This window comes from Vespa velutina, chromosome 4 (genome assembly GCF_912470025.1).
Source record: "Vespa velutina chromosome 4, iVesVel2.1, whole genome shotgun sequence".
NCBI lineage: Eukaryota > Metazoa > Arthropoda > Insecta > Hymenoptera > Vespidae > Vespa > Vespa velutina.
Window position 1 is genome coordinate 1,389,216 of NC_062191.1, and position 22,686 is coordinate 1,411,901.

At 30.1% G+C, this 22,686-nt stretch overlaps 3 protein-coding genes across 5 annotated transcripts in view; 1 reads left to right on the forward strand and 2 right to left on the reverse strand.

Moving 5' to 3' along the window:
• Nucleotides 1-4,983, forward strand: part of LOC124948740 (protein unzipped) — a 20,435-nt gene extending 15,452 nt beyond the window's left edge. Inside the window, exons 2-5 of the mRNA XM_047492821.1 lie at nucleotides 3,010-3,211; nucleotides 3,323-3,717; nucleotides 3,836-4,170; nucleotides 4,327-4,983. Coding sequence (XP_047348777.1) covers nucleotides 3,010-3,211; nucleotides 3,323-3,717; nucleotides 3,836-4,170; nucleotides 4,327-4,834 — 1,440 coding nt within the window. The 3' untranslated portion in view covers nucleotides 4,835-4,983. The remainder of the gene's footprint in view (nucleotides 1-3,009; nucleotides 3,212-3,322; nucleotides 3,718-3,835; nucleotides 4,171-4,326) is intronic.
• The window catches only part of LOC124948741 (mitoguardin), a 34,875-nt gene extending 26,470 nt beyond the window's left edge, over nucleotides 1-8,405 (reverse strand). Inside the window, 3 exon segments of the mRNA XM_047492822.1 lie at nucleotides 7,450-7,593; nucleotides 7,783-7,930; nucleotides 8,105-8,405. Of these exon segments, the coding sequence (XP_047348778.1) occupies nucleotides 7,450-7,593; nucleotides 7,783-7,930; nucleotides 8,105-8,197 (385 nt within the window). The 5' untranslated portion in view covers nucleotides 8,198-8,405.
• A 3,539-nt stretch (nucleotides 8,406-11,944) lies between these two features.
• Nucleotides 11,945-22,103, reverse strand: LOC124948737 (pre-mRNA 3' end processing protein WDR33-like). 3 transcript variants are annotated; one of them, XM_047492813.1, is made up of 9 exons: nucleotides 21,831-22,103; nucleotides 20,835-21,299; nucleotides 20,402-20,671; nucleotides 20,001-20,152; nucleotides 17,738-17,835; nucleotides 17,084-17,444; nucleotides 16,784-16,995; nucleotides 16,311-16,646; nucleotides 11,945-16,198 (listed from the first exon to the last, which is right to left on the reverse strand). In XM_047492813.1, exons 2-9 carry the CDS (start codon nucleotides 21,156-21,158, stop codon nucleotides 14,781-14,783), a joined length of 3,171 nt encoding a protein of 1,056 aa, XP_047348769.1. In that variant the 5' UTR covers nucleotides 21,159-21,299; nucleotides 21,831-22,103; the 3' UTR covers nucleotides 11,945-14,780. The 3 variants fall into 3 exon arrangements, with proteins under 3 accessions (XP_047348769.1, XP_047348770.1, XP_047348771.1); XM_047492814.1 differs by having other exon boundaries at nucleotides 22,001-22,051; XM_047492815.1 differs by lacking the exon at nucleotides 20,835-21,299.
• Nucleotides 22,104-22,686: the final 583 nt, after the last annotated feature.

Genomic DNA, 22,686 nt, shown 5'->3' on the forward strand with positions numbered 1-22,686 from the left:
ACGCGCGTGTTAACTCTCGAAATAAAAGTGTCATTCACGTGCAAATAACATATCCGTGCCAGATAGACTGTGTACATTCTTTTCTATATACGTACATAAGTAAATACGTCATGTTTACTCGTCAATGTATCGAACAAATTGCATCATAGCTTCGTATAATTGATAAATAAATCGTTATTACGTGAGCTCCTTTCAAAAGCACGTTCCTCGAGTTCTATCATTTATATCTACCTATGTATATAAATATGTATATATATATATATATATATATATATATATATATATATATATATATATATATATATAATGTTTTAATGGACAACTTCGTGTTATTCCGGTTATAAATATTCTCGTTGGTTTTTTGTACGATAGAATTGAAAGGAAAGTTTGTATTGGAAAGTTCCTTCTCTCTCTTTCTCTCTTTCTAACTCTCTGATTCTCTGGCTCTGTCATCAGCTAACTAAAAAACGTGTCTCACACGGATGAATTGAAATTTTATAGGGAAAAACAAAACTATCCAATCTCCCTAATTCCATAAACTTTTGAAACTTTTCATGTTGAAATAGTTCGTACTTGAAACGCCTTTTTAATATGAATAATTTCATTCAATTATTAAAACAAATAAAATTGATTATAATCCTTTGATAAACTTGAATCTATGGTTACGTTTCAATTCAAATATTAAAATTCATTACTTGGATCATCTTTATCATTGAAGTCTCTTCGTTATTCTTGTCAATTTCACTCTCCTCTTTATTATCTATAAATGTCGTCAGTCGAACTACATATATATATATATATATATATATATATATATATATGCAATATATATATATACTGTATGTCCTTGGAGTTACTCGATCGAGCACAACAATTCATTTCGCTATTTCGAATGGAATAGATATGAGTGGAAACATCCCGTAAAGCGAACCTTTTATCGTAATACTTTGCTGCGGGTTAGGAGACAATAATACCAGACACAATGATAGCTTCCGTAGAACTGTGAACAGGAAATGTTCTACAGTTTTCTCTCTTCCCCACACACCATCTCCTCTCTCCCTCTCTCTTTCTCTCTATGTTTCTCTCTAGTTAATCTGAATAATCACCTTCGACAAAAATTACTAGGTAGCCAGGGTGGGAGGCTAATGGCGGATAGAGATCGTTTAAAAGCTCTCTCTCTCTCTCTCTCTTTCTCTCTCTCTCTCTCTCTCTCCCTTGGTGGAAATCTTTTCAAATACTTATATCTCTATCATAAAATCCTATTTAACAGAAATTAGAAGATTTATATGATAGAGAAAAAAAAATAATTATTGTTCGCTTTGATAAAACGCGATAAAAGAGATAGACATAACAATGTAATTGAATTTATTCGTACAAAAGCTGATCGAATTTACTCGATGCGTCAGCAATTTCTTCTCTAAAGAGTGAATCATAATTGCAATTTATCTGTAAAGTATATAAGCCAGTTCTCTGTCTTCGTCCTTTGTTCTTACTTACGTATACCAATTAAACCAACCAACCGAACGAGTCGGAACGTTAAAGAATAATATATTCGAAACGAGTTACGAGATTTTCTTTAACAACTAATTTATATGTAATACCTTCTGCGAAGATAAGGGGAAAAAAAAAAAAAAAAAAAAAAAAAAAAAAAAACGGTATAAGAGACACGTGTTGAATGTGCCTACTTAATCGGGATACAATAACAACAACGAAGACGAGAACGATAACGATTGAAACAGTGATTAATTTAATGATATTTAATTCTTTGGAATGCGGTTTATATCTACCTCATTCTCCTTCCCTCCCTCTTCCTATCCGCCGCGATAGTAAAGCTTTGTAATTAGAGAACAGTTCAAAAACCGGTGATTTCGTTTCTTTTTTCTTCTTTTTTTTAAGACACCAAAAAATTCTATTTCCAAAGTATAAATCTCGATAAAATTATACAGGTGCGTGAGTGTTAAGGAGCGATTATAAAATATTTAAAGAAATGAATTCGAAAAGGGTAGAGAATAGGAGGTAGGATAGGATAGGATAGGATAGGATAGGGAGGGAGAAAGGGAGAGGGAAAAAGAAAAGGAAACAATTGATATTATTAAAATATCGAATGATAATGAAACTAAGTGGAATAAAGAGTATCGATGTATATAATATATAATATAAATTATTACATAAATGAATACACCGCGAAATCATTACGGTAAGTGGAATTTGTATACGGTAGATAATACTATCAACGTGAACGAGTCTTGAACGTCACGAACGTAGCCGCGGGATGTGCCTTACAGTAAAATGGTTCCGGATTATGGACTCGTTTTACGTGAACTTCCTTACCGTGTTTCATAATCGCGTGTCGAGTCAGCCAACCAACCAGCCAGCCAGTCAGCCAGCCAGCCGGCCAGCCAGCCAGCCAGCCAACCAACTAACCAGCCAACCAAGCTAACTCGCTTTACTCACTCGTATAAGGATTGTTCTCTTTTGGTTAAATATCTTCTTACGTATTATAATACACATGGCAATATTTCTAAAACAACTTTGTCTTATTTCCATCGTGATAAGTGTTTACGCACGCTAATAACTGTTTACGCACGTGTAAACATTTCTCGATGAATGAATGAAACATAGAAGCGAGGAAGAAAGTTGGCACATTGGCTACGTGATTATTTAGTTAGAATCGACCGATCGTTTGTCGGCACAATTACTTTTCGATATAATGTCAATCTCTTTTATCGGCAAATTAAACGGCACTGATAAACGTACGGTGATTTAATATTTACTCACAATTATATTTACATAAAGATATTTACATCCTCGTCGTCACTTTAAATTGTTATTCTGAACATTAATTTGAATCAATGAATGTTTGATATGTTTATTTTTTTAAATCGATCATTGATACAATCCATTCACTCATGAGAAACTGTATTAAATATTATCGTTTTTATTTTTATTGTTAATTTTAATTATTTTATTTTTGTCTTTCTTTTTTTTTTCTCTCTCTCTCTCTCACAGATGTCTTGGCAAAAAGACTATCTTTCTGTGGGACTAATTGGTGTCCTTCTATTACTGACGTACGCTGACAACAGCGTACACATATCGTCGAAGTACGGTCAACTCGTTACTTCGAGTACTTTGAATTGGCTCCCACGTACGCATTATGATTCTTCGAAGCAGATCGTGGTCGGTGGTTTTCAGATTCCTCGTGAAACCGAAGGTACGAATAAAATATTATTAGGATACAAGAAAATATATCGTATAATATTTTTAAATAAATTCTTTATAAAGAATGAATGAATGAATTAATTATTTAATGAATTAATTACAGAGGATCTAATGGCGTCTAATAATGCGCCTCTGAATAGACCGAACCCGTTCAAAAGGCCGTTACACGTATGCCGTGCATTGCACAATGGTGTGTGGGTATCCGGAACTCAATTGGGAGATGAAAAACGTTGCACAGTATCGATACACAGTAACGTTCGTTCGTACGAGAAATACGATCTCCTTGAAAACGTTGACAATGCAGCAAGAGTTAGCTGGCGACATTGGGACATATATACTCCGTTACCCGTGGGAGCTGTAGCCACGGACAAAATGTATGTTGCAAGGTACGAGGTATCCAATAATGAGGCAAATCCAAAATTGCCCTATACTTATACCCATTACATAGGAACCATGAATATGAACGATAATTTCGGCACAATCTTCTACGTTAAAGACGTAAGTTTTATTTTATCAATGTAATATCTCCATTGTTTAATTGATTTTTAACATGGAAATTAAATTGAAGAGATTTTATTTCATTTTATTTTTTATTTTTACTTCATTCCTTTTTCAGAATGGTATTGAAAATACAGCGAAATCTTGCGAAGTCCTTGTCGAGACCGAACCGATATATTACGAACTTAGCGGCGTCAGATTGAACTGGTCGAAAAAACGAGTGATAAAACGTACACAGCGCTTGCTCTGGACAGGTACGCTGAAAAACGATGCCGAGAAAGGTTCGAAACTGGCAGAAGCTGTTGCGTACTCGTATAACTACTCGATGTACTGGGGTCAGGGTCATGCTATTTTAAAGGGTTTAAATACTTCGATTTTGTTATATAATGGAACGAATTTACCTCATATCATTTGGGGTATCGAGGAAAGGGAGTCTCGTACCGAAGTGCAAAAGTATGTATTATATGCGTCTTTTCTCTTTCTGTAAATTATTATTACTATTACTATTATTATTATTATTATTATTATTATTATTATTTATTTATTTATTTATTTTATATTACATACTCAATCATAATTATATTTTCTTTTATTTTTCTCACACAATAGGATAGAAATCTATTTGGAACCTGGTACTGGCGTAAATGTCACTTTAAAAGCTAACTATACCGACATGGAAGTTCCATATACCGGAGAACTGGTTTCTCATTACGAGGACAAGGTCACTACATCAAGAGTGATCAATGGCATTCGTAGGGAGGAAACCTTGCTCGACATTAAGCCAGAATTCGGACCTATCTATTTCCTGAAAGATTATAGTCTAGTTCCTACGACTACACCACCGCCTGTCGTTACAGAACCTACTACCACAACTGTCAAAGTCACTTACGACGAGGCCAAAGAAATTAGACAGCCTAAGATGGATGATCCAGGATTAGATGAGAACATGATCGTTGTACCTAAGACATCGGACACATCGAACATGCAAGGCGACGATGGAGGTCCGTTGTCCCTTCAAAATAAAATCGAAACAGTATACTCCGGTGTGTCTTCGCTAGAAATGTCCTGTTCATTGATTTTATCTCTAACGACGATCGTTATCAATAGGATCGCGTGAACGTTCATAATATGAATCTCTTTAAATTAAGATAAAAAAGAAAAAAAAAGTAAATAAATAAATAAATAAATAAATAAAATAAAATAAAAAAATAACACAATAGTAATATATTATATGTAGAACAGAATGGAGAGATGAAAAAGGAAAAAGAAAAAAAAGAAAATAAGTACATAAAGAAGAAAACGATGAAAAAGATGAAAAAAAAAAAAATGATAAAAGAAAAAGAAAATAACACGAGAAAAAAATGATTATTGCTGTAATTTCATATATAGCGATTATAATAATAGCACGAAAAAAGATAAGTCCCTTTCTCGCGCCTCTACTCCACGTGGATAGGAGGACAAGAATTCGGATGAGATGTGCTTGCCTTTACGAAAACTTGGTCTGTATATCAAGTTGATATAATTACACACACATACACATATATATATATATATATATATATATATATATACACGCGCACGCGCGAAGACTAGTGAAGAAATATAGTTTGATGAGCTAGTTTCACAACATAAAGAAAAGTTTTAAGTACAAGAAATCGCATCGTATGTTAACATTAAACTCGTTAACATCGACTATAATATCGTACCAAATGCAAATATCGTACTTTGTCCTTTTTAATTCAGCTGTGAAACGAATCTTCTATCTAACTATTTCATGCCTTTTGCGAACAGCAATGTTAGACCATTATAGAAGACTTAAAAGCTTTGAGATAATAATGTCTCCATTGAGAGGGATGTTCAAAGAAATCTTAGCTATTGCTAATGCAAATGCTATCTTGGACAACTCGCTTTATGCAGAAAGAATAAATTGAATTTGGAGGATGGATATGCGCAAATTAATGATGAAGCCATTATATATTTTTGAGATTGTGGTACAATTTTAGAAGAATGTAAGATTTATAAAACGATAGTGGTAAGAGAACACATAGAGTAGAGGTGAAGGGCTACGGATAATTTTTATCGATTCAATTTGATTTGATGATTTCAGTTCAAATTAAATTATTTATATTAGGACGTTTACTTTTTTACTTCTAATTTATTTCAACCTGACAAATTATCACTTTTATTATTATAAATCGAGGTTTATTATTATTTGACAAATGTAATTGAATGTTAACTTCGCTATGAAAGAGATATTGCTAAGCATAAGCCGCTAAAACCATTTTTAAGCGATAATCCTTGCGGATTCCTAAAATACTATATATATATATATATAGTATATATATAAAAAAAATCTCTATAAAAAAGAATATCTACAGAAAAATAAGAAAAGAAGAAAAAAAAACAATAACAGAAGCATATAAAACTTTCATTGATATGAGCATAATTGTAATTGATAAGGCTGAAATGTTCCTTTGAAAAATGTGAAGAATTCATAGAATTATTTAAATCGGTGTGTTAATTTTGTGATTTTCAATATTAGAAAAGAAGATATAGAGGAAAGAGAGACGACATTATTTACGTGAATTCTACATTACTCACAAAATGTTTATTGATATTAATATATAAATAATAAACATTTATATACAGTCTCGATAGTTGCAACAAACTATTGTAGTCAGCTTATTTATCTGTTTACAGTTTTTCTATCAAGAATAGCTTTAAAGTACAATATTATTATATAATTTACTATAAGTTAAATAACACTGAAGCAAAATGAATTCAATTTGGATTCATGCGATATTTTCTGTACAGATGTACAGAAATATAATATGCATTCCATGAGTTAATAATATTAATAATAATATTAATAATAATAATGATAATAATATAAAAATAATAATAATCAATATAGGAAGCAATAATTTGCTGCAAAGTGAATGTGTAGTATTGTGAGCTTTACAAAATTCTGTCTTTGAGATAAAAAAAAAAAAAGAAGTATAAAATATATAAAGAAAAAAATAAAAATAAAAAAAAAAGAACATATAAACAGTGCAAACCAATACTCGTACGATCAACAACTAATTTCACTCTTAATTTGAAAAATTGAAAGGGGCAAGTTATGATATATCAAATATAAATTAATTGAAAAACATGCTTTAAAAGAACATACTTTTAAAAAGTAATAAAAGCTATGCATGAATGACATATATATTTGACATAAAAAAATTTATTTATTCAAGAGCTACTCCTCTGGATCTGTATGTTAATAATAGAATATGAATAAATATGATTCCAATGCGAGGCAGAGGTTTTAATAATGCCAAAAATTAATCTGTAAGTTTATGACAACTTCTATGTTTAGCAAATACTTTATTTGTGAATAAGCTGCTGCATTGTACATCATCATGTAAATATAAATGCAATGCAATATATGTATAAATAAATATCTGGATATATTAATATTTTCTTAATGTATCAGTAAAATGATACATATCTGCATGTTTGATACCTCCTATTTTATATTATTTCATTAATTATTTGGCTTATATCTTTGATATAAATATTGTTTAATGTAATTAAAATTTAACAAATAATATAAATGAAAAATATAATAGTATGGACAGAAAATATATTAAATTTTATGCATATATATTAATACATTTTTAATGAGAAAAAAATCATACGAATCGTCTGAAGTTAATTTTATGATTTTAGTAATAAATGACTTACCTAGGACACCATATTGCTGCGGAGTTAATCTAACATCACCTTCAGTACCTTCTGGTAAAGGTGAAATTAACGACGCACGCTCGCTAATGTGACTTCTACTACTTGCTTCACTTCTTCTGGCCCATGATACTTGAGATAATGCATCTACAACAACAAAATATATATAATAATTAGTTATGAAGTATGCAAGTAACGATACAATATAAGAATATATCACAAGCCATAAATCTATTATTCAATTGAATGATGATGATCTTAATTAAAACAAATAAAGCTATATTATAAGTGAAAATTAAATAGATAAAAAAAAAATTTTTAAGATGGAAATATTACCAAAATTAGATTTAGCATTGGCAAATCTTTGTTTTAAATCTCTTATGGATTTTTTAGAAGGAGGCAATGGAAGTCTTCGCCTTCTTTTTAAAAACTGTGCCAAACCACCGAGCAACAGTGAACCTCCAGTCAGACAAATGATAAAAATCTAGAAAAATATAGAACACAGTGGACTGTCATATCATTTTATAACTTAACCTATACTTAATTATTATTAAAAAATTAGAAACAAGAAAAATAATTGATGAATTAACATTATTATATAATGTTCAAAGATTCCAAGATACAATCATTCTAACCTATGAAAATGATATTCTCTAACCTTTTGCGTTCTAGATAAATTAAACGCCGGAAAGAAAGTTACGTAACGTGAGTATAATGTTCCCAAAAATTGTCGCGTATTAAAAATAGACATCGTCGACGTTAATGCATATAAATAATAACATTCAATTCTAGTACATACAAAAACTAATGAAATGCGAAAAACACTCGCGGCGTGCTCGCAGCAGTGCAACTAAGAACATGATCACTGAAATTACAGATGGCGCTGGTTTCGTTTCATTTTCGTCGATTTGAATAAAGTATAATCATGCGTCTTCATTAATACGTTTTTATTAATCATATTCAATTTATGATAATCAATAATTTATCAATTTTTTTAATAGTTTCATATTAACTGTACGGTTAAATTACAAATTTTAGCGAAATAAACAAAACTCGTGTTAAAAATTCATCGATACATTAATTGCAATTAAAAAGTAATTCTATTTGAAATATGTTATATATTATAAATTAAAATCACTACGTTGATCAAAAAAAATTCCAAATACTTTATAAGTATTTATAAAATGTAGAATAAGACAATAGTTAAATTGTCATATTCTATAAAATGCAAGGCGCGTTATATAAGAAAAAATTTTAAATCAACATTTCGACAGATATAAATCTCCAAATCAGCTTCATAATAATTATACTTTCTTATATATTTATAATTATTTAAGCAATATATAATGTGCATGAAGTATAATAAACTAATATTTAAACAATATTACATTCGTTTAAACAAAGATCGTAACGCGCTAAAAACTTGAAATAATTTTAATATAAAATTCCAATAATATAAAATTTTATTTCGTGATTGTTGGCCAGCATGCACTATAAACGGAAACGGTCCTTTGATTAACTTTGAAAATTAGTTAGTTTCCTTTTGCATTTCAACTAGAGCACATCGATTCTCTCTCTCTCTCTCTCTCTCTCTCTCTCTCTCTCTCTCTCTCTCTCTCTCTTTCTCCGCGTGGAAACTTATAAATTAATAATTTTGGTATGTTTATAATTTTTTTAACAATATAAGTGTACATATGGTACAATAAAGTAATATTTAAAGAACAGTACATTCGTTTAAACATTATAAAAACGATAACGCGTAAGAAACTTAAAATAATAAAAATTTTTACGTTAACAAAATCAAATCTTTGATCGACTTCGATTGTTATTGAATTAATCTTCCTTTGGATTCAGACGAATAATCATCGAAGCTCTCTCAGGATATCTTTCCTGCATAGTAACAAATAAAGACTTAAAGTAAGTATATTTCTATATCATACATTTCTTGAATTAATCTCTACAGTTTTTTATTATAACAGTATTACTAATTATTTTGTTTGTATTTTTCTGTTTTAGAACTTCATTGTAATCGTGCGCGTAGCAATGAAATAATCGAATGTTTTTATCGCTAAAATAAAAATATCGTCAAATAGAAAGCAATGTTTGTTCGTTCGCGCTTCGCGATTTAAATAACAAATGTATTTGCATCGACTACGTGCAATGCAATTCTTAGAGTCAGTGTTTGTTCGCAAAATGTTTTGCTCTTTTAACAGTTGCACAGACTGTATTTATAAAAGACAGTAGAATTTCGCGAAGTAAATTTAGTGACCATTCGTTAAAAAATATTTATCGCGTAATGAAATAAGTGTATCATTGAAGAGGATTTTTAATCAACTTCGTTGTCGACCTATCTAATTTTAAAGAATCATCCACCCTCAATTTCGACTTAAACCACGGACAAGCGTTTTGGAGCCATCGCAGAACTTCTTAAGTAGTGAGTAAATTTTTAAATCCCTTCGATCACTCAATCATGTCGAATCTCTGGATTACAAATGATATTCGTGCATGATTTCTTTATAATAATTAAAAACTAATTACAAATTATCGTTTGCAAAAAAGGTACGTCCAAGGGTTTGCTTTATATTTTTAAATAACAATGAATTAAATATTTAATCAATTCGAATTGATAAAAGAAAAGTCACGATAGAGTCATTGCTTTTGAAGGAGAAAAGTCAAGTAGAATTATTGCTTAAAAAAAAAAGCAAAGAGACTTATAGAATCATAATCCGTAGGCCTAGATAATAAATTAATTAATTTTTAGCTTAGAATTTTCAGCAATTAATATAACTCATTATAATATATTCAAGATAAGGATTATACTTTCCAGATAGGTCAGGGTTGTGTAAGGGTTTTCTTTTATATCTTAGAATTTTAAATGAAATTTTGTCGTTACAGTTTTTGAGTGATAATCGATTAAGTTAGGGCACGAAGTAAAGAAGAGGCTATATGCCGAAGAGGCCCTCATAAAATGTGGCTCAAGAGGGCAATTATTAGGCTATCGAGTTATTTTCAAAGGTTTCACAGAACCTTTCGAGAATGAAACTCTTAGTCATATTTTAATTTTACCATGTTTTCACTCAAAATACTCTTTATGGTAATGGGAGTATGATGTAAGGGGTTGTATAATGATGAGGGTATGATGTAGGGAGTTGTAGATTTGAAAAACTGAGATGACGTAACATATCGTTTCCGGTCTCATATTGCCGCACGCGTACGCAAATAGGATTATTTTATATTTTATGCATTTTTAGTATTAAAATCGAGACATAAATTTTACACATTTTCTCTTTTCTAAAGTTCAATTAAATTTATAATTCTATTTTAATAAAATCAAATTTTACATTAAAGTCGATTGATAAATTTTGCACATTTTCTCTTTTCCAAAGTTCAATTAATTTCATAATTTTATTTGAATAAAATCGAGTTATATGTTAAAATCATATATCTATGAAATGTAAAAGATATGGCAATTATGGGGATTATTAAAAGTGCATTGAATAAAGAAAGTACATAGAACTGAAATAAATAAAACGGAATGTGTATCAAGTTCACCAAGTTTTGCCACTTGTTACTAATATAATATTTCTTTAGATCAGTATTCAGAATTTTTCATTTTTTTTTCTTTTTTTTTTTTTTTTTTTTAATTAATCTTTTATTCTTCTTAAGTTAAATTGAATTAAATTCAGAATTCTATCGTTCACATAATTAATATACATATATACATATTCTTTCTTCTTGCCTTATTTCTTTTCAGCTAATTTCAAATCGTTGGATTGCGAACACGTTAAGGTATCATTAATAAATAAAATTATTTTATTAACATTTAAACAATGTACGATATATATAAAGTACAATTAATTAATATTTCTAAGCAACGTTATAAAAATCATATACATGTACTATTATATATTATCGATTAATAGATATATTATAGATTGAAAATAGAAACGCACAGAAAACTTTTCTATCGCGCTTATGTTCACAATCAATCGTATTTATTCTAATTTATTCTTAATAATTTTTATTCATAAGTTTCAGGTAGGATCCATGGAGAAATGGATCCATGGATATGAGCTGTTGTCTCAGCATCGTATAGAAAACTGCTTCTCTTTTCTTCTATATTTCTGAATCTTTTTTCATTTCTTTCTGCAGTTCTCTTTTCTTTTCTTTCTCCGGTTCTCTTTTCTATCTCATATTTTTCTTTCTTACTTACTCTTATCAATTATGATTTATAAGTCTCGGGTAGGACCCAATGAGATGGGCCCATGGATATGGGCTTCTGTGCGGACTACTGTCTCAACATCGTGTAAAGCTACTTCCCTTTTTTTTTGCCTTCTTCAGCTCTTCATTTCTATCTCATATTTCTGTTCTTTCTCTTCTTCATTTTCTGATTTTGATCGATTGGAGCGATATTCAATATATCCACCTTTTGTTTATGCGTTTCGTCGTTATCAGCGTGCGCGCACGTTCCAGTTCTCTTTTCTTATCTTTCTTCAACTTTCTTTTCTATCTCATATTTTCACTTTTTCTCTTCTTCATTTTTTTCTGTGTTTTAATTTTTTTTTTTTTTTCTTCTTTTTTCCAGATATCTTCGAGGGATAGATTCATTCATCGATTTTTACACGAGGGAAAGATAAGGAGAACACTCGCGCGCGTGTCGGCGGACAAATGCGTGGATGTTGGCGGGTGCATTTATAAAAGTCTTATCGAGGACTTGATTTTATTTGCTCGAAAATCCGATTAGATTACCTTGCAAATTTTAAAGTAGAATCACCGTTTTTCTAACATTTGCGTGAATGTTCGGGCACGTTTAAAAGTCTTACCATGGTCTTCGTTTTATTGTTTGAAATTCAGGGTACGCGAACGGGGTGTCACCTTGTAGTGCTGTACATGTAGCTAACCGATGTTGTGATGATCCTATTATTTCTAAAGGGGGAAGGGAGGGGGATCATCCCTCGACCAAATAGCGTTGAAAGTCAAAATATCGGTTAACTCATATCACCTCAGATTTCAACTTAGAGTCACCGTTATACTAACACTCATATGAGTGTTAAGCGGACACGATTAAAAATCCTACTGAGGATTACCCTTTTACTGTTCGAAATTAGAAAAGCACGACGAACGGTCGTGCTTAACAATCCATTATGTCTGAAGTTATCGATGTTGGACGGTGGAACTATCTGTAAGTGGTGTCCAATATATCTCCTGTTAATTAAGAAGCCTGAAAACACCCGAAGCTGAATACGGATCGGTATCGCGGAACGTGGATTTTAGAGTAGGGTCAGCGTTAGTCCGTGAGTCTCCATATGCAGCAACTTCTACGTAGTAAGACCTTGGTCGGTGTTAGTTGCAAAGTCTAATTGTAAATCATATAACGCTAAGTACTACCAAGAGACAATGGTTCCATATCTTTACGCGTTTCAAAACTAGTTTTTTTTTTTCATATTTATCTAGAAATTAAAATATTCTCATTGCTAATCGTTCTACAACAGATAAAGATAAGATTAGACTTAAAAATATTCTAAAGTAATATTTTTTCGTACAAGTAAAATAGGATGCAAAAGCCTATCATTAGAAAGTATTCCTTATCGAATTGTTTATACAAAAATTATAAATAATATTCTATTAACATTAAAAATTATAAAAGAGTTATCACTATAATTTTAATGATAATTAATAAATTTACAAAATCTAATTCTAAATCTCTTCTTCTTATTTAACAGGCTAGATCATCGAGAAGTATAATCTGACATATGATTTTTTCTTACTTTTGTTAGATGTACTATTATTCTTATTAAATAAAAAAATTTCTGTCATGCATTATCTCAATTATTTGGTTGCATGTTAAGACAGATTAATCTACTCGATCTTATACACGGATACAGTGGGTGTATAATGGGAACAAGTGTTCCCTATTGCGTTTCTAGCGCAATTATGGTTGTAACATAATGGAATTATGTCCATACCTGTTGCTGAATTATGTCCACACAAACATCGAGCAAGAAGTAATGAATAAATTAAAAAATAGAATAAATTAGAAATATAAACTAAAACTTGTTAATTCAAATAATTTTAAGCTATATATTACAGTTAATATAATACTAATAATAATAATAATGATAATTATGATAATAAATGATGATGATGATAATAAAAATACAAGAATTTTATACAATAATGCCTGAAATACTTTGGAAAAATGCTTTTGAATATACAGGAATTACTGTATAAAATTTCAATTATTTTTGAAAGATCGCAGTTTCAGATTTTTATTAGAAGTTTATCGCTCTGATAGCTCTTAATGCATCATTTATTTGTGAAGTATGCAAATAATTTAATTACGAGTTTGCAAATCGTATTTTCTTTTTTCTTTTTTTCTTTTCTTTTTCTTTTTTCTATAATAAAGTACACAAAAGTGTTGTTATTTTTTTAATTTGTCTAGTTATTATTTATTAGTTTGCAGTGCTCTTAACAGATTTAAAAAAGTAAATGCATATTATTATATATTTTCGCTAAATATTATTATTGTATCCATTATTACTTTTTTTTATTATCAAGTTTGAGATCTCATTTCATTACTTGCACAAATGAGTATGGGAACAATGTTTCAATGAAAAGTTCTTATGCCTTACTCCATTTTATTAATAATGAATAAGTAAATTGTTTTTTCTCACACATTCGCTGATTAAATCATTTACAGGCAACATGTCATTGTTATTTTCATGATTTCGGTAGTTATTCATATAGAACCAAAATTTCTTCATACCAATGCTGTAAACGTCACTTTATCATAATATTATTGTTGATATCAACTATATAATATTATATATATATATATATATACATATATATATATATATATATATATATTTACATATATATATAAATTTGTATTCTTCATACATCAGTGAATATTTAGATCAGGTGAACATATATTATGCTGTTAATGCGGATATCCTGTACATAAGTTTATCCACCCTTAATATAATTTTCAATTTTCCATAAATCACTGAACCAGCAGTTTTAATTCTGCAGTTATTCAAATTCATGAATTACGGAAAGTAAAGTTTTTTTTATAATGACGAATGCACTCCTCACTGATGCAAGTCATAATCGTAAATGAGCAAATGAATGCTTCAATTATTTCTGTAAGGCATTATAATGCAGCCAACATGAATTAGTATATTACACGGCACTGCTTATGATGCATTATCATTTAGGCAAAATTATAATGTTGAATAATACCGATGCAACCAGTACGATTTTCGTTTGCATGGGCAGAATGTAATTCATTGATATAATTGGAGTGTAAACACATTGTTTATATTATAACTTCAATAATTGTCTCTTCCTCTCGTACCTCTTGATTGATCACTATCACGTACCCTGCCACGATTGTTATATCCGTTTCTTCCCATATTATTGTCGTTAGGTCCACGATTTATTCCACGATTAGGTCCATTTTTGTTACAACCAAAGTTACCAAAATTGGAATTGAAATGATTGGGTGCATTTTGACTGCCGACATTTTGTCCTCGAAAATTTGGACCGAAACCAGGACGATCAAAATTAGATGGTCCAGAATTGGGTACTCGAAAATTAGGTGTTCCTTGAAAATTGCTGTTGAAAGGTGGACCTTGATTTGGGCCAAACGGTGGCATAGGATTTGGCCTAAAATGTTGATTCGGACCGAAGTTGCCATTAGGAGGTCTAAAATTGGGACCAAAGCCTCCTGGTGGAGGTGGTCCATTCGGGCCAAAAGCAGGATGCATACCAGGATGATGCATCATATGTGGCATTGGACCATCCATTCCTTGAACATTTCCATGAGGCAATTTATTTTGCATACCAGGATGCTGAGGCATATTTGGATGCTGAACGAGATTCGGAATTGGTAGCGGCATATTAGGATTAATATTTTGCATATTATGATGGTTTGGTAGGTGGGACATATTATTCCCTATATGAGACATATTACTACCCATTCCAGGTCCAATATTTAATTGCATATTATCACGTTTATCAAAATTACTGCTTGAAAAATTACTATCCGTTTTTCTAGAACTACTACTCATAATTTTTTCATCGTCCCATCGGGATCCATCTCGTTCCTTATCATCGTATAAATCGTTTTCGGAAGATTTTTTTAAGAGAAATCCTTGCGAATTCATACTTCTAAAATCTTTGTCTCCATAATTACTTCTTATATCATATTCCGATCGAGATCCTGGTCTGCCAGGTCCACTAGACGTGTTATATCTTAAGTCTTCGTCACCCCGTTGCATACTTCTCGAATCTCCGTGTGCAATCCTTCTTAAATCCTCATCTTGACCTTGGAAGGAACTATTATCATTCGATTTACTGGCACTGTACCTGGTCTCCCCGTCACTTGATTGTACATCATCCGTAATAACACCACCGAATACTGGTTGATGAATTTTTGAAGTTCGATCACTAGCTCCTCCATCACTCCAACCAATTAATTGGTCGAACTTTCTCTTTCCACCACGATTTAAAGTTTTAAGTAATTCTGGATTTTGTGCAAATTTAGAACTAGGTAAGGGTGGAGGTAGATCAATATCGGGAACTTTAGAATAATCTATTTCTCCTTCATCCTGTAAATAATCTTCCGTCTCATCGACGCTATTTAATGGACCCACGACGTCTCTTAATTCTTCTATTTCCCCAGAAAATACTAGTTTATTTATGGCATCATTTCCTTTACCAATTGCTTCCGCCAATTTTGAACCAGCTGTAAATCATATTTGAATATTAATATCTTTGAAATATTATTAAGATGATGTAATTTCAATTTTAAAGAAAAAATTAGATTCAATAAAATTCATATGAGATAATATTCTTACGTTCAACAGGTATCATTTTTCCGTATAATATAATAGCGGTAGGAGAAAGTTCGCTCAACGGTACAGCTCCTGGTGTCGTTTCAATTAATTGATTTACAAAAGCATTTAATGCTTCTACTTGTTCAATATCTTCCGCTTCCATTTCATTCCATTGAGCCTGGAAATTTCTAGGTATTGGCTTACTGTATGGAACTTTTTTATTAGTAAATTTTTTTCCTTCGTCCACTGCATGATCCAAATCCAATCCAGGTATTTCTCCACTTTTATCTTCTAGCTCACCGTCAGCATTAATTCTATCTTCTGGTCCCATACCAGGTATTACTGCTGCTTCATCAGCTGTAAAAAATTATAAAAGAATTAGCTTATGATACAATCTACATTTGTTCGTTTATTTCCTTTGTTTTATTGTAGCTTAATGCTGTAAGATCAATGGCCACAAATCAATACATTTATCATGTTGATTATAAACTTACCTATTTCATGATCATCAACTCCTGCTGTTCCCGCAGGTAATGTATTGAGATTGTATTTATCTCTCATGAGATCACCAGGTCGATTACGTGTCCAAAACTTAGAAGTATGATCATTACTACCAGAACATAAAATATGTCCCAATGGATGCCATGCTAATGTCCATACTATACTATCATGAGCTTGTTCTATTGCACCAACCTCTTTGTCAGCTCTAATGTACAATAAAAAGAAATGACATGTATTAGAAGAAATATTATAAGTATATTGAAAAATAAATAATTGTTAATATTTTTATATACCCGACATGCCAAAAGAGTATTGCACCATCACTACCGCCGCTACAAAAAAGTCCCTCATGACTTGGATGCCATGCAACGCTAGATGCCTCTTTTTTATGACCACGAAAAGTTTGGACTTCTTGATTGAGATTTCTGAGATCAAATAATTTAAGCAAATGATCTCGCGATGCAGTCACTAGCCAATTACCATTCTCATTCCACTTGATATCCATTACAGTTGATTTATGTGCATGTAGGGTGGCAAGTGATTGTCCACTCTTTGGATCCCAAAGCTTCACAGGTTGCTGATTATCTTTGCTTCCTGAGATGACTAGACTTTTTTGAGGGTGCCAATGTACACATTTCACATCTGCACCATGACCTACAGGCAAAAATATCATAAATTACTATTGTAATAAAAAAAAAAAAAGAAAAATGATTGATTTTAAAGCATTAATTACACCATTTTTATTGAACAAAAAATATAATAATTCTCATTGCATTAACGTTATATCTAAAATAACAAAAAAATATAATTATAATTTCAAACAAAAAGAATACAACTTCTGTATGAAATTTTATACATATATATAGTTATGTATATATAACATATATATAACTAATTTTTAAAAATCTTATAAAAAACGTGTATATATATATATATATAAACTATACCCCTAAGAATTCGTTCTTCGTGACAGCGTAGGAAGTCCCAAATCCTGACAGTACCATCATCACTACAGGTAGCCAGTTTATGATCCGTTGGACTGAAACTACCCACCCAAACACAAGAATTACAAATGGACAATAAACTATTATAAATATAAAATAGTGGTTGTTTTATTTCTTAAATAACATATTATATATTGAATAGTTCCCTTTAATATATATCATTGTAGAACTGAATCCGCATAATTATATTAGCTATAATAATTTAAATAAATATCAATATTATTTTAAAAGCTAATGCAGTAATTATCAATAAGTGAATAATTTTTTTTATGAAATTTGATATTTGCTTGTTTATTTGTACATATTCAAAAAAAAAAAAAATTTAGGAAAAGTAGCAAAATTTCAGAAAAATATCCTAGACTTTCATTTGCTGCCACCAAAACTAATGTAAAAACTAATAAAATGTATTATCAATTTCTTAATTGAATCATATTTGGCATGCATACTCTTTTCATATATGAAATAAATAAGATAAGTAATACTATGAACTAATGTTTATTGTTTTCACTGTAGAGAAAATATCAATGATTATATATCTACACATGCACATGAACATTGCATTAGAAAGGTTTACTCTTTTATACGAAACATCTTTGCAAATAATTTATAACTAATATGTTTATAATCTGATAATAATTTAATCTAATCTGTTTGTAATCTAATCAAAGATATATATGTATATAAAACTTCCATATACTACAATAATTATTTTCTTTGATATTTTTATTTGGCTGTGAATTTGCATTAGTAAATTTACACGGAAAAAGTTTCCAACGATATGGGCAAGAATGTACCTCCTAACTATCTAAATGAAATATGTTTTTGGTTTAGTTTTCGGGTTATAGATATAGCAGTTGCTTAAAGTTGTGTAAAATTTGCATTTCTACTACAAACGCACTTTAAGGAACAGACAGACATCATTGATAAATGGAATGTTTATGTATAAATATTGTAAATAAACAAAAAACCATCTCCAACAGTCATATCTGGCATTCAAGCAAGATCTACCACTTGTAAAATGGTGAATCATTTTAATCTTGTAAAAAGAAAATTCTACTCTTATGCCACATGACTGCCAGGTGATGTATTCAAATCGATATTCTGTTTAAAATTTAACATTTATTGTACAAAAAAAATATCTGATATGTACATTAATTGCATTATATCTCTCTGTTACTCCCTCTCTCTCTCTCTCTCTCTCTCTCTCTCTCTCTCTCTCTCTCTCTCTCTCTCTCTCTCCCTCTCCCTAATTCGTACATACACACTAATGCAATTATACACACACACACACCTTTGCAAAAGGGCACAAGTGACATAAATGAAAGAAAAGGTACTTTATTAACAGAGCCATGCATTACTGCAATATCTTTGTTCAATTTTATCGCAACTTGGATGATGTAAAGGACAGAGGATCTTTATTTTTATTATTATTCAATGGGAATCTCAGCTAGGTACTGTGGTATATATATTTGTTTTTCTTTTTATTTATAAATGTAAAATATACATCTTTGCCCAATAATAACCTAACCATATAACTCCTTAAATCGAGAAATGTGAAGAACTAATATGTTGTGACTGTATGTCATACCTGCACCACATCTAATTGATAATATCAAACACTGAAGATTTTATCAGATGTTAAAAAAAAAAAAAGAGGGATGACCCTAAGAGCCTAATAATATGAATTGTCAACGAACAAATGTATTTTTTGTAAACAAAGTTGACAATATTTACTAATTTTACATCATGCTCACAAAAAGTTACAATTGAAGGGTAATGGAATCAAAATAATAAAGAATACTATTAGCACACATCTCATATTTACTCATATTGCAAATTAACTTTTATAAAGAAACAATTTATTCTGAATAATAAATCTGATATAATAAATTTCATTTATTATACTTTTTCTAATATGAAGGCAAAAATGTTGGTTAATTAATTCTGCATTGAAATGATCATATTTCAATTAAAACACTGTTCTGTAACAAATAATCCTCAATGATATATTTTCAACATTTCCCATTGAAACATTTTATGAAATCACCTATGTACCCATATAATTATTATTATTTTTCTATAAATGATATAAAACAAGAAAGAGAAGAAAATGATAATCACTGTCAATATCCTACCTACTGCAAAGATGAATGATTTAATAACAGTGGCGCAAGAGACATAAGGACTAATGAGGTGGATGCTATACCTGAGTCCTCTAATTGCTTCTTTGTGTGCTTGAAACATCTTGACATTGTTCATGTTGCTCTGCCAATATTTGACATAACCTGCATGATCTCCTGTCACCATCCAGCTCTCGTTATGAGACCAAACCATTGTTCTTACAGGACTGTCGTGTGCCTGAACAAACATGCAAAAGATTATGATACAAATGTGTAACTCAAATGCACATATAAGATATACAGATTATCATGATATAAATAAATAATTTTCTTAATTCTGCAAATTAATATGCAATTTGATAAATTCATAAAATTTTCAATTTTCAAAAATCAATTAAATGCTTCAATTATCTAATAAAGTGTTTTGCATATCTTATATGTAATTCATTAAATGGGAAGAATCTTGATTTCATGACTTATAGCATACCTGAAGAATAGTTTCAAAATTAAATGTAAGACCATTCCACAAGGTAAATTCGCCACTTGATGCACCAGTGACTAAACGTCTACCTTCTGGTGTCCATGCCATACAAAATATTGGACAACGCATTTTATTTGTTGCAGTCTTTACAAATCTTGTAGTGACTGCATTAATTGGATTATCAACATAACTTGGAGGTGGAAGAAGATCAGGATAATATATGACATCTGGTTGAAGAGCACGTCTATCCCTATAATCTCTTTGCCATACACGATTCTGTATATAAAAAATACACACATATATGTATTTTATATATATATATATATATACATATATATATATATATATTATATTTACAACAATTTATCAACTCTATGCATATATCAATGTTATACATCGCCTATTACTATTATATCTTATTATGTTAATTCCGAATTACCTCCAAACTTTTAATAATAGCGGAATTATAATCAACAGTCTTTCGCATAACAGATTTTCTAAGTCTTTTTCCATCAAATTCATCTTGTAAAGTATCTTGACCACCAGCCACAACTTTAGGGGCATGATATGGTCTGAATGGTTTAAAAAAGCCACGATTTCCATCTCTATGATTTGTATAACGATGTTGATAACTCCCAGAGGTGTTTATAGTAGTTAAATTTGGAGGTGGAGCAGATAAATTTGGCGCAGATGGTGGCGGTACTGACATATTAGGCAGACTTATGGCCGGAGAAAGATTTGAGAATTGAGTATTGGTTGACATTGTAAAAATATTTATATACAGCTGATTACAATGACATTAAATATCCTAATAGGATGATTTATAAATAAGATAGGAGATGAACATTTTTAAAAGCAGCTGTTTAAAATTCATATGTCAACGAATCCATATCTTCAATTAACTCTGAAATTAAACCAATTAAACCTATTACAATACTGAAGAAGATCCACATTTTAAAGGAATAAATTTTATTTATATAATATTTATTATATACATATATGAGAAAACTACTATTATGAAATATACTCTTTGGAATAATATATATTTATTTATTATACTATTATACTCTGCAACAATAAAATTTGAATAATTAAAAAATATTTCAATAACGATAACATCTAAATAATACAGAATTTATTTGTCCAATGTGTAATGAAAATAAAATAAAATAAAAGACATATGATAAATGTAAAAGAACCTATGAAATAATCATGTCAATGCAAATTAACGCGCGTTTTTCTGATATTATACTTCAATCGAAAAACTATCAACTTTACTTCATTACGTTAGACGAAATATGACATGATTAAGGTTAGATTATAAACTAACGTATAAAGTTACAGCGAAGGATCGTTAGAATTATTATCGTTTCTGATCAAGTAATAAATTTTTTTATATATGACAAGTGATGGTTAAAAGAACTAGCCAAACAACCTGCTGCCTTCCTCGTGATGTAATTTTCTCAGCCGTATACCATACGCTTATGTTGCAATTAATCTCTCCTTCGTAATTTGAAAATATATATTAGTTCTTACGTTTAACACTTAAATCAAAAAAGAAAAAAAATGATTCGTAAAAATATTCAACATCTGTATTGAACTAACTCGAACACGTCGAAGAAACCACAATGGATAACCAGAAGAGAATATATCTTCTCACCACGGACGCTACTACAGTTTTCGGGCAACGACATCCGCTATACTTCCTCTATTACATATTTCCAGATCGAGTCTCAAATCAAATATATTTTTATGTATTATTTGCATGGACCAATAACAATCATCACAATCTACAACTACGTAGCGGTTCTTAAATATTATTGGTTCTCGACATTCTATTCTTTTCATCAACGAATCAGAATTAATCTATGATGAAGTTCTTAAAGCTTTTACTATAGCTCAACCTTGATTGAATGTTTATTTGTACGGTAAAAAAAAAGAGAGAACATGCAATTGTTATCACTTCTACGAAATATGAACTTTTTATCTATATGTATATACGACGTTTCATGTGTGCTCTATAAAAATGTGATTATTTATAGTTTTGCATAGGGATTTCTAAATGTCATCGATGTATGTATGTATGAAATATAAAGAATTATAAAATTGCATGGTTGAAGATTATTTTCTTGAATTTTTATTATAAAAATTTATATTGTTTTATAGAAAATGATAACATTTAATTATAAATGCGTATATTATAAAGTTAATTCGTACCAACTTCAATCGATTATCATAATGAAATAAATATCTAATATATATATATGTATATATGTATATATATATATATA

What these genes read in the sequence shown, in the direction of transcription:
- LOC124948737 (XM_047492813.1), bottom strand. Translation starts at nt 21,158, where the DNA reads ATGTCAACCAATACTCAATTCTCAAATCTTTCTCCGGCCATAAGTCTG. An exon ending in CTATTATTAAAAGTTTGGAG is followed by an intron (nt 20,672 to 20,834) that starts GTAATTCGGAAT and finishes TTTTATATACAG; the next exon opens with AATCGTGTATGGCAAAGAGA. An exon ending in ATACTCTTTTGGCATGTCGG is followed by an intron (nt 16,996 to 17,083) that starts GTATATAAAAAT and finishes ATTGTACATTAG; the next exon opens with AGCTGACAAAGAGGTTGGTG.